Source organism: Perca fluviatilis, chromosome 24 (genome assembly GCF_010015445.1).
Source record: "Perca fluviatilis chromosome 24, GENO_Pfluv_1.0, whole genome shotgun sequence".
Classification (NCBI taxonomy): domain Eukaryota; kingdom Metazoa; phylum Chordata; class Actinopteri; order Perciformes; family Percidae; genus Perca; species Perca fluviatilis.
In genome coordinates, this window is record NC_053135.1 from 577,737 (window position 1) to 590,236 (window position 12,500).

The following is a 12,500-nucleotide window of genomic DNA, read 5'->3' on the forward strand; positions in this document are numbered from 1 at the left end:
TTTCTGTAAGTCTCATTAAATTAATCACCAACTACTTTGATAATCAGTTTGAGTCATTTAGTTTATGAATAATCAGGTATGTGTGATGTCAGCGTGTTAAATATGAATATTGTTCTAGTGTCTTCTCTCCTCTGGGACAGGACTCTGGACATCTTTGAGTTGGGGACATAACGAGACATTTGAGGCTTTTTGGGAAAAACTGATCCACATTTTAGAGACTAAATAACCCCCCTCCCTTGCAGGCCAGACCTGCTGGTTCGGGCGGCGCGGCACTACGAGGGCGCCGGACAGGTGCTCCTACGACAAGCCGTGATGTCATCGCAGAGGTTCATCTCCATTGGCCAGGGGGAGGTCCCGCCCCTCGAGGAGTGGCAGGAAGTGGAGTGTCCGGCCAGACTGGACCTGGCAGGTGAGTCTACAGAACAGAATACCAGAAGATTATTTTTTAATATTTCAATTTTGTAAGTTCATGACACACAGACTGTATGAATAATGGACTTAGCATCGGTGACATCATTAATTCACTGACAGCTGTTTAGCAGTATTCAGATCTTTACTTAAAGGAACACACCGACTTACTGGGACTTTGTCTTATTCAGCGTATCTCCCAGAGTTAGATAAGTCCTGGAGGTAACCGGCTCCATCTAGCCTAGCTTAGCACAGATCCTGGAGGTAACCGGCTCCATCTAGCCTAGCTTAGCACAGATCCTGGAGGTAACCTGCTCCATCTAGCCTAGCTTAGCACAGATCCTGGAGGTAACCGGCTCCATCTAGCCTAGCTTAGCACAGATCCTGGAGGTAACCGGCTCCATCTAGCCTAGCTTAGCACAGATCCTGGAGGTAACCTGCTCCATCTAGCCTAGCTTAGCACAGCGTCTCTGTGTTTCAGGCTGCTGTTCTCCAGCTGTTAACGCTGTGACCAATCAGCTGTCTGCTCTGTGACCAATCAGCTGTCTGCTCTGTTTCGGGCTGCTGTTCTCCAGCTGTTAACGCTGTGACCAATCAGCTGTCTGCTCTGTGACCAATCAGCTGTCTGCTCTGTGTTTCAGGCTGCTGTTCTCCAGCTGTAAACGCTGTGACCAATCAGCTGTCTGCTCTGTGTTTCGTGCTGCTGTTCTCCAGCTGTTAACGCTGTGACCAATCAGCTGTCTGCTCTGTGTTTCGGGCTGCTGTTGTCCAGCTGTTAACGCTGTGACCAATCAGCTGTCTGCTCTGTGTTTCGGGCTGCTGTTCTCCAGCTGTTAACGCTGTGACCAATCAGCTGTCTGCTCTGTGTTTCGGGCTGCTGTTCTCCAGCTGTTAACGCTGTGACCAATCAGCTGTCTGCTCTGTGTTTCGGGATGCTGTTCTCCAGCTGTAAACGCTGTGACCAATCAGCTGTCTGCTCTGTGTTTTGGGCTGCTGTTCTCCAGCTGTTAACGCTGTGACCAATCAGCTGTCTGCTCTGTGACCAATCAGCTGTCTGCTCTGTGTTTCAGGCTGCTGTTCTCCAGCTGTTAACGCTGTGACCAATCAGCTGTCTGCTCTGTGTTTTGGGCTGCTGTTCTCCAGCTGTTAACGCTGTGACCAATCAGCTGTCTGCTCTGTGACCAATCAGCTGTCTGCTCTGTGTTTTGGGCTGCTGTTCTCCAGCTGTTAACGCTGTGACCAATCAGCTGTCTGCTCTGTGTTTCGGGCTGCTGTTCTCCAGCTGTTAACGCTGTGACCAATCAGCTGTCTGCTCTGTGTTTCGGGCTGCTGTTCTCCAGCTGTTAACGCTGTGACCAATCAGCTGTCTGCTCTGTGTTTCAGGCTGCTGTTCTCCAGCTGTTAACGCTGTGACCAATCAGCTGTCTGGCTCTGGACCAATCACCTTTCTCTCTTGTTGTCTCGGTGCGGCTGTTCTCCAGCTGTAAACGCTGTGACCAATCAGCTGTAAACGCTGTGACCAATCAGCTGTCTGCTCTGTGACCAATCAGCTGTCTGCTCTGTGACCAATCAGCTGTCTGCTCTGTGTTTCAGGCGGCTGTTCTCCAGCTGTAAACGCTGTGACCAATCAGCTGTCTGCTCTGTGACCAATCAGCTGTCTGCTCTGTGACCAATCAGCTGTCTGCTCTGTGACCAATCAGCTGTCTGCTCTGTGTTTCAGGCGGCTGGAGCGACACGCCTCCGATCGCCTTCGAGCACGGCGGCTCCGTGACCAACGTGGCGGTGAAGGTCGATGGGAAGCGTCCTATTGGAGCGCGAGCCCGACGCATCAGAGAGCCCCGCCTCCTGCTGGTCAGCCACGCTGGCGGGCGGGACAGCGGGGTTTCCACGGAGACGGTGTGCGACAGCCTGGACGACCTGAAGGACTGCTGTCAGCCACACGCACCAGGTACACTTACAGGGGTACAGGTACACTTACAGGGGTACAGAGACATCTACAGGGGTACAGAGACATCTACAGGGGTACAGAGACATCTACAGGGGTACAGAGACATCTACAGGGGTACAGAGACATCTACAGGGGTACAGAGACATCTACAGGGGTACAGACTTCTACAGGGGTACAGAGACATCTACAGGGGTACAGAGACATCTACAGGGGTACAGAGACATCTACAGAGACATCATATGGGTACAGAGACATCTATATCCAGAGACATCTACAGGGGTACAGAGACATCTACAGGGGTACAGGACATCTACAGGGGTACAGAGACATCTAAAGGGGTACAGAGACATCTACAGGGTACAGAGACATCTATAGGGTAAGGGACAATGATGGCAGACATCCACAGAAGGGGCCAGAGACACCTACAGGGGTCAGGAGACATCTATAGGGGTACAGAGACATCTACAGGGGTACCGAGACATCTACAGGGGTACAGAGACATCATATAGGGCACCCGAGACATCTACAGGGGTACCGAGACATATAGAAGTATCGAGACATCTACAGGGGGGCCAGAGACATCTACAGGGGTACAGAGACATCTACAGGGGTACAGAGACATCTACAGGGTACAGAGACATCTATAGGGCACAGAGACTTCTATAGGGGCACAGAGACATCTATAGGGGTACAGGTACACCTTACAGGGGCGAGAGACATCTACAGGGGTACAGAGACATCTACAGGGGTACAGAGACTTCTACAGGGGTACAGAGACATCTATAGGGGTACAGAGACATCTACAGGGGTACAGGGACATCTACAGGGGTACAGAGACAATTTATAGGGGTACAGAGACATCTACAGGGGTACAGAGACATCTATAGGGGTACCGAGACATCTACAGGGGTACAGAGACATCTACAGGGGTACGAGACATCTACAGGGGTACAGAGACATCTACAGGGCGAGACATCTATATAGGGGTCAGAGACATCTACAGGGGTACAGAGACATCTACAGGGGTACAGAGACATCTACAGGGTACAGAGACTCCTACAGGGGTGACGGACATCTACAGGGTACAGACATCTACAGGGGTACAGAGACATCTACAGGGGTACAGAGACACACCAGGTACAGAGACATCTACAGGGGTACCGAGACATCTACAGGGGTACAGAGACAACCAGTACAGAGACATCTACAGGGGTACCGAGACATCTACAGGGCACGAGACATCTACAAGGGGTACAGGGACATCTACACAGGGCCAGAGACATCTACAGGGGACGAGACATCTAAAGGGTACAGAGATCCTTCCAAGGTACAGAGACGTCTACAGGGGTACCGAGACATCTACAGGGGTACAGAGACTTCTACAGGGGTACAGAGACTTCTACAGGGGTACAGAGACATCTACAGGGGTACAGAGACATCTACACTGTAGATGGGGTACAGGTACATCTACAGGGGTACAGGGAAATCTACAGGGGTACAGAGACAATGTATAGGGGTACAGAGACATCTACAGGGGTACAGAGACATCTATAGGGGTACAGAGACATCTATAGGGGTACAGAGACATCTACAGGGGTACAGGGACATCTACAGGGGTACAGAGACAATTTATAGGGGTACAGAGACATCTACAGGGGTACAGAGACATCTATAGGGGTACCGAGACATCTACAGGGGTACAGAGACATCTACAGGGGTACCGAGACATCTACAGGGGTACAGAGACATCTACAGGGGTACCGAGACATCTATAGGGGGCACGAGACATCTACAGGGTACAGAGACATCTACAGGGGTACAGAGACATCTACAGGGGTACAGAGACATCTACAGGGGACCGAGGATCCTACAGGGACCGAGACATCTACAGGGGTACAGGGACATCTACAGGGGTACAGAGACATCTACAGGGGTACAGAGACACACCAGGTACGGAGACATCTACAGGGGTACCGAGACATCTACAGGGGTACAGAGACACACCAGGTACAGAGACATCTACAGGGGTACCGAGACATCTACAGGGGTACCGAGACATCTATAGGGGTACAGAGACATCTATAGGGGTACAGGGACATCTACAGGGGTACAGGGACATCTACAGGGGTACAGAGACATCTACAGGGGTACAGGGACTACATCTACAGGGGTACAGGGACATCTACAGGGGTACAGAGACATTTATAGGGGTACAGAGACATCTACAGGGGGACAGAGACATCTAAAGGGGGTACAGGACATCTACAGGGGTACAGGAGAGAATCTCAAGGAAATGATTAAAAGAGAAACAGGGTGACAAGGACAAAATGGAGGCAGAGACATGGGTACAGGAGACATGTAGAGAGACATGCAGGGGTACAGAGACTTTAAGTACAGAGACAACGGAACAGGCAGGAACTCCAAGCAGGAGGACTTACAGGCAGGGACACTACAGGGGTACACGAGACACAATAGGGGTAAGGACATTACAGGGACAGCCTACAGGGGTACAGAGACATCTACAGGGGTAGAGGATGGAAGGGAGGACATCTACAGGGGTAAAGACATCTACAGGGGTACAGAGACATCTCAGGGGTACAGAGACATCTACAGGGGTACAGGTACATCTACAGGGGTACAGGTACACCTAAGGGGTACCGGACATCTACAGGGGTACAGAGATCTACAGGGGTACAGAGACTTCTACAGGGTGCAGGCCAGAGACATCTACAGGGGTACAGAGACTTCTACAGGGGTACAGAGACATCTACAGGGGTACAGGGACATCTACAGGGGTACAGGGACATCTACAGGGGTACAGAGACATCTACAGGGGTACAGAGACATCTACAGGGGTACAGAGACATCTACAGGGGTACAGAGACATCTACAGGGGTACAGAGACATCTACAGGGGTACAGAGACATCTACAGGGGTACAGAGACATCTACAGGGGTACAGAGACATCTACAGGGGTACAGAGACATCTACAGGGGTACAGGGACATCTACAGGGGTACAGAGACATCTACAGGGGTACAATACTTCTACAGGGGTACCGAGACATCTAAAGGGGTACCGAGACATCTAAAGGGGTACCGAGACATCTACAGGGGTACAAAGATATCTACAGGGGTACAGAGACAATTTATAGGGGTACAGAGACTTCTACAGGGGTACAGAGACTTCTACAGGGGTACAGGTACATCTACAGGGGTACAGGTACATCTAAAGGGGTACCGAGACATCTACAGGGGTACAGAGACATCTACAGGGGTACAGAGACATCTACAGGGGTACAGAGACTTCTACAGGGGTACAGAGACATCTACAGGGGTACCGAGACATCTACAGGGGTACAGAGACATCTACAGGGGTACAGGGACATCTACAGGGGTACAGGGACATCTACAGGGGTACAGGGACATCTACAGGGGTACAGGGACACATCTACAGGGGTACAGGGACACATCTACAGGGGTACAGGGACATCTACAGGGGTACAGAGACATCTACAGGGGTACAGAGACATCTACAGGGGTACAGAGACATCTACAGGGGTACAGGGACACATCTACAGGGGTACAGGGACATCTACAGGGGTACCGAGACATCTACAGGGGTACAGAGACATCTACAGGGGTACAGAGACATCTACAGGGGTACAGGGACATCTACAGGGGTACAGGGACATCTACAGGGGTACAGAGACAATTTATAGGGGTACAGAGACTTCTACAGGGGTACAGAGACTTCTACAGGGGTACAGAGACATCTACAGGGGTACAGAGACATCTACAGGGGTACAGAGACTTCTACAGAGGTACAGAGACTTTGACTGTGTGTGTGTGTGTGTGTGTGTGTGTGTGTGTGTGTGTGTGTGTGTGTGTGTGTGTGTGTGTGTGTGTGTGTGTGTGTGTGTGTGTGTGTGTGTGTGTGTGTGTGTCTCACTGTGTCTCTGTGTGTGTGTTACAGGAGCCCTGCTGAAGGCGGTGTGTGTGTGCAGCGGTCTGGTGTCTCTCTCCTCCCAGCATGCTCTGGGGGATCAGCTGATGCAGCGGTGGGGGGGAGGTGTGGAGCTCCACAGCTGGTCTGTGCTGCCCACCGGGTCTGGACTCGGTGAGAACCCAACCTGCACCACAACAACTAGATCTGAACAAAGACTAATAGTAATATCAAATTTGACGTCTGTATGACGTCTTTTTTTATGCCTTTTTTTGACAACTTATAACCTATATTTTTATTTAATAAATATTACTTAATCAGGACTTTTAGCGTGTATAGAGCCAGCATATCTCCACCAGACTCCATGTAAATAATCAGGACTTTTATCATCGTAAAACACACTTCATTCAAAGTGGACAGAAACTAAGTAAAACTACCAAAAGCCGTCTTGGTTCATCTTTCCACTGTTCCAACAATCACCACTCTGGTTTGGTTAAAATAAACCCTTAATTCACCCATTTACATGTGGAATATACATACTAAAAGTCCTGATTATTTACATGGAGTCTGGTGGAGATATGCTGGCTCTATTCACGCTAAAAGTCCTGATTATTTACATGGAGTCTGGTGGAGATATGCTGGCTCTATACACGCTAAAAGTCCTGATTATTTACATGGAGTCTGGTGGAGATATGCTGGCTCTATACACGCTAAAAGTCCTGATTATTTACATGGAGTCTGGTGGAGATATGCTGGCTCTATACACGCTTAAAAGTCCTGATTATTTACATGGAGTCTGGTGGAGATATGCTGGCTCTATACACGCTTAAAAGTCCTGATTATTTACATGGAGTCTGGTGGAGATATGCTGGCTCTATACACGCTAAAAGTCCTGATTATTTACATGGAGTCTGGTGGAGATATGCTGGCTCTATACACGCTAAAAGTCCTGATTATTTACATGGAGTCTGGTGGAGATATGCTGGCTCTATACACGCTTAAAAGTCCTGATTATTTACATGGAGTCTGGTGGAGATATGCTGGCTCTATACACGCTTAAAAAGTCCTGATTATTTACATGGAGTCTGGTGGAGATATGCTGGCTCTATACACGCTAAAAGTCCTGATTATTTACATGGAGTCTGGTGGAGATATGCTGGCTCTATACACGCTAAAAGTCCTGATTATTTACATGGAGTCTGGTGGAGATATGCTGGCTCTATACACGCTAAAAGTCCTGATTATTTACATGGAGTCTGGTGGAGATATGCTGGCTCTATACACACTAAAAGTCCTGATTATTTACATGGAGTCTGGTGGAGTTTGGTGATGTTGATTTCGGGGCTGTTTCATGTTAAACTAAAAGGATCTTAGTCTTTAATCTATCTCTGTAGGGATCCTTTCCATAATGTTTTAAAGGTTAATTTCTTTTTGCAGTACAGGATGTGAATGCTTCCTCCTCCACTGGGAGATTAGTGGTTGATGCGTTGTTGTCCTGCAGGTACCAGCAGCATCCTGGCAGGGGCGCTGTTGGCTGCAGTCTACAGGTGTACGGGTCGAACCTACGACACGGACTCGCTGATCCATGGCGTCCTGTACCTGGAGCAGATCCTCACCACAGGTCTGTGTTCCCCAAGGGGGTGAGCCTCGCTTCAGAACTCGAACCTCCTGTGGCGCAGGTTTTGGAGTTGTCCCCATACAGTCAAATTCTGGTCAGAGTTCCTAAAATTCATTCACATAGTATTAACCCTTGTGTTGTCTTCCATGAACTTGTTGTCCATCCAGGTCAAAAGTGAAATTGAATTTTTGCAGCATTTTTTTTATGCTTTTGACACTTTTTAAGACGTTTTTGTCACTTTTTTCAACATTTAATTTTTAAATTCATGGTCGGTAAACCTAATTTATGTGACATTTTACCTAATTTTTGAGTTAAAAAAGCAGAAATTATGAATTATTTTGACTAATAGTTAAGATCAGAGCATGTTGAGTGAGTCACAGACTGGTTCGTGTCAAAATTTCCACCTGTAGTGGACAGGACAGCTAGATGTGAAAGAGGACAGGAGTTTATACATACTGTCTATGGTGTTCCCTTGTCTCTGCTGTCCCGTTCCCCTCTGCGGAGGAGACCAACCCCCTCTCCTGTCCCTCCTGCAGGGGAGGACCAGGTGGGGCTGGTGGGGGGGGTCAGTGTGTCTCGCTTCCAGAGCCCTCCCCTGTGCAGGGTGGAAGTGGAACCTCTCTCCTCCTCATACTTCCTTTGTCTCTGGAGAGCACCTGCGCTGATTTACACTGTAAGACTCGTGCCCAACCTTTTAGGTCTGTCGTCGGCGCGCGTCCTGTCTGCGCGCGCCTGGCTTTGTTCGCGCGGTCGTTGTCGTCTACCCTTTTTCTTCGTGTCTCTCTTATCCTCTCACACACACACACCATTATACCACTCACACACACACACACACACACACAAACTTATACACACACACTTCACACACTACACTCCTCACACACACACTTCACTCCTCACACACACACAACTACACACACTCACTACACACACCACACTCACACACTACTCATATACTACACCCATTATCACTACACACACACACAAAAACACACACACACACACACACACACCTACACACACACACCACACACACCCACATATACCCATACACACACAACTACACCCACACATACCTACTTTATTTACTATCAACAACTCTACCTATTCATACAAACACCACTACTTCATATTCTTATATATACTCACCACTTCATACTATTTACACACACACACACACCATTTTAATACACACACCACTACACACACTACACACAACACATACACATATATATACACATATACACCACATGTCATATATACATACAATACACACACACACACAACTACACACACACTCTACTACTATACACATCACACACATATCATACACACATACATGAAAACATACACACATATACCACACATACACACATGTTGAAACACACACACAAAACAAACACACACAAACACACACACACACACACACACAAACCTCTACACACACACAACACAACATACACACATATACACATACACACAGTTTATAACACACACACACCACTCACACACACTCACTACACACACACACACCCACACACTCCATCACACACACTCACACACACACCTCACTCTACTCACCACACACACACTCACTCACACACACCTCACTCACCACACACACACTCACTCATCCCACACACACACACACACACACACACACACCACACTCACTCACACACACACACACACACACACACACACACCACTCACCCACCTCACCACACACACACACACACACACACACACTCACCTACCCACCAAACACACACACACACACACACACACACACACACAACACACACAACATGCATTCTTGACGCCCACACCAATGTACAGGTATAACCTTCAGGCCACTGACTGTACAGAGAAAGCTCTGCGTGGAGCCTCCACAGAGCCATCTATCTCGCTTTAAAGTGTGCTTCTGATGGACACAATTCTCCCACAATGCACTGCACCAAAGGACACGCAGCTGGAGGAATGAGACGCTGATGATGCTGATGGTTGTGTCTGCAGGATGTGGTGCGTAGCTGGTACAGCCGTCTGCCCGCCATGGTCCACAACGCCCAGCAGCTGGTGGCCAACTCAGAGGAATGTGCCAGGGCCTGTTCACACGGTGAGAGCCCCGACCTGCGCTAAAATTACCCCAAATCTCTCCTTAAAATCCATCTTCCTTTGACTGATCTCAGATCAGAATACTTTAAAGGTGCCCTGCCACACAAAACTGTTTTTACTTGCATGTTTTTAAACATGTCAGGTCCATATATATGTGTGTGTGTGTGTGTGTGTGTGTGTGTGTGTGTGTGTGTGTGTGTGTGTGTGTGTGTGTGTGTGTGTGTGTGTGTGTGTGTGTGTGTGTGTGTGTGTGTGTGTGTGTGTTATGTGGTGAATGTGAAAATGAACTGCTGCCTCCTCTGTCAGCTCAGAAATAAGCAGAGAAATCAGACCAATCATAAGAGCTGGTCAGTCTGACATCATACTGCCTGAGCTCATTACTATTCATGAGCTCGCCCAGTTGGGCTGGGTAAAGGATTCTGACAGCCAGAATCTGATTGGCTAGCTGTTAGCCAATCAGATTCAAACAAGCTTAGCTCGTTGAATGTTAATGAGAACTGGCACAAATCGAGCCGAGTCTTCCTGCAGGCTTTCTATACCACGCTAGAACGGCTTGAAACAAGGTAACCACGGTTACAGAGTCCATGGTAGACCTTCAGACATCACCACAAAGGCATGAAATACCTATGGCAGGGCACCTTTTAAAGGGCAATTCCGGCCTAGGGTGTTAATAACGTGTGTACCGAGTCGACCGTTCTCTGGGACATGTTGTCATGGTAACCTAATGCATCTCTAGCTTGAAACAAGCTCACCGCAAACCGGTGGTTAGCTGCTAACGCTAGCCTTCGGGGCAGAGGGTAAATCTCTATTTCTCCACCACTAACAAGGCTCCAAATATCACCAGACATCCACGGTAGCATCATGAGGTCCCTCCATGTAAACACTGAGAACTCTGTAAGTGTACAGACACTTTATTAAAAACATAGTTTATAAAGACAGTAGCGTTCAGGTTCGACTGCTCGTGACTATCATGTTATCCGAGATGGCGCCTGCCTGTAAACCTGAACGCTACTGTCTTTATAAACTATGTTTTTAATAAAGTGTCTGTACACTTACAGAGTTCTCAGTGTTTACATGGAGGGACCTCATGATGCTACCGTGGAGGTGTGGTGATATTTGGAGCCTTGTTAGTGGTGGAGAAATAGAGATTTACCCTCTGCCCCGAAAGCCAGTCCTTCCAGAAACATTTTGAGTTTTTTTGTGATTGTTGCTGGGCAAAAATCCTTGATTATGTGGCACCTTTTCTTAAAAAATGCTGATGGAATATGCTATATGATATTTATGAGGTTTTATGCGATGAAATTGCGGGAATTTGCAAAAATTGCAGTTTAATGAAAAAGAGAAAAAACAGTGATTTGCAAAATTTCACAAAAATGTGTGTGTGTGTGTGTCTGTCTGTCTGTGTGTGTGTCTGTCTGTCTGTCTGTCTGTGTGTGTGTGTGTCTCTGTGTGTGTGTGTGTGTGTGTGTGACTGTCTGTCTGTGTGTCTGTCTGTCTGTGTGTGTGTGTGTGTGTGTCTCTGTGTGTGTGTCTGTCTGTCTGTCTGTTTGTGTGTGTGTGTGTGTGTCTCTATGTGTGTGTGTGTGTGTGTGTGTGTGTGTCTCTATGTGTGTGTGTGTGTGTCTCTGTGTGTGTGTGTGTGTGTGTGTGTGTGTGTGTGTGTGTGTGTGTGTGTGTGTGTGTGTGTGTGTGTGTGTGTGTGTGTGTGTGTGTGTGTGTGTGTGTGTGTGTGACTGTCTCTGTGTGTGTGTGACTGTCTGTCTGTGTGTGTGTGTGTCTGTGTGTGTGTGTGTGTGGGACTGTCTGTCTGTGTGTGTGTCTGTCTGTCTGTGTGTGTGTGTTCTGTGTGTGTGTGTGTGTGTGTGTCTCTGTGTGTCTGTGTGTGCGTGACTGTCTGTCGTGTGTGTGTGTGTGTGTCTGTGTGTGTGTCTGTGTGTGTGACTGTCTGTCTGTGTCTGTCTGTCTGTGTGTGTGTGTGTCTCTTGTGTGTGTGTGTGTGTCTCTGTGTGTGTGTGTGTGTCTCTGTGTGTGTGTGTGTGTGTGTGCGACTGTCTGTCTGTGTGTGTGTGTGTCTGTCTGTCTTGTGTGTGTGTGTCTCTGTGTGTGTGTGTGTGTGTGTGTCTCTGTGTGTCTGTGTGTGTGTGACTGTCTGTCTGTGTGTGTGTGTGTGTCTGTGTGTGTGTCTGTGTGTGTGTGACTGTCTGTCTGTTGTGTGCTGTCTGTCTGTCTGTGTGTGTGTGTGTCTCTGTGTGTGTGTGTGTGTGTGCTCTCTTGTGTGTGTGTGTCTCTGTCTGTCTGTGTGTGTGTGGTCTGTGTGTGTGTGTGTGTGTGTGTGTGACTGTCTGTCTGTGTGTGTCTGTGTGTGTGTGTGTCTCTGTGTGTATGTTTGTGTGTGTGTCTGTGTGTGTGTCTGTGTGTCTTTGTGTGTGTGTGTCTGTGTGTGTGTCTGTGTGTGTGTGACTGTCTG

General features: G+C 48.2%; 1 protein-coding gene and 1 pseudogene across 1 annotated transcript in view; both read left to right on the forward strand.

Moving 5' to 3' along the window:
- Positions 1 to 8,104, forward strand: part of LOC120554766 — a 9,702-nt pseudogene extending 1,598 nt beyond the window's left edge.
- Positions 8,105 to 9,926: 1,822 nt separating this feature from the next.
- The window catches only part of LOC120554696 (L-fucose kinase-like), a 4,865-nt gene continuing 2,291 nt past the window's right edge, over positions 9,927 to 12,500 (forward strand). Inside the window, exon 1 of the mRNA XM_039793709.1 lies at positions 9,927 to 10,034. Within this exon, the coding sequence (XP_039649643.1) occupies positions 9,971 to 10,034 (64 nt within the window). The 5' untranslated portion in view covers positions 9,927 to 9,970. The remainder of the gene's footprint in view (positions 10,035 to 12,500) is intronic.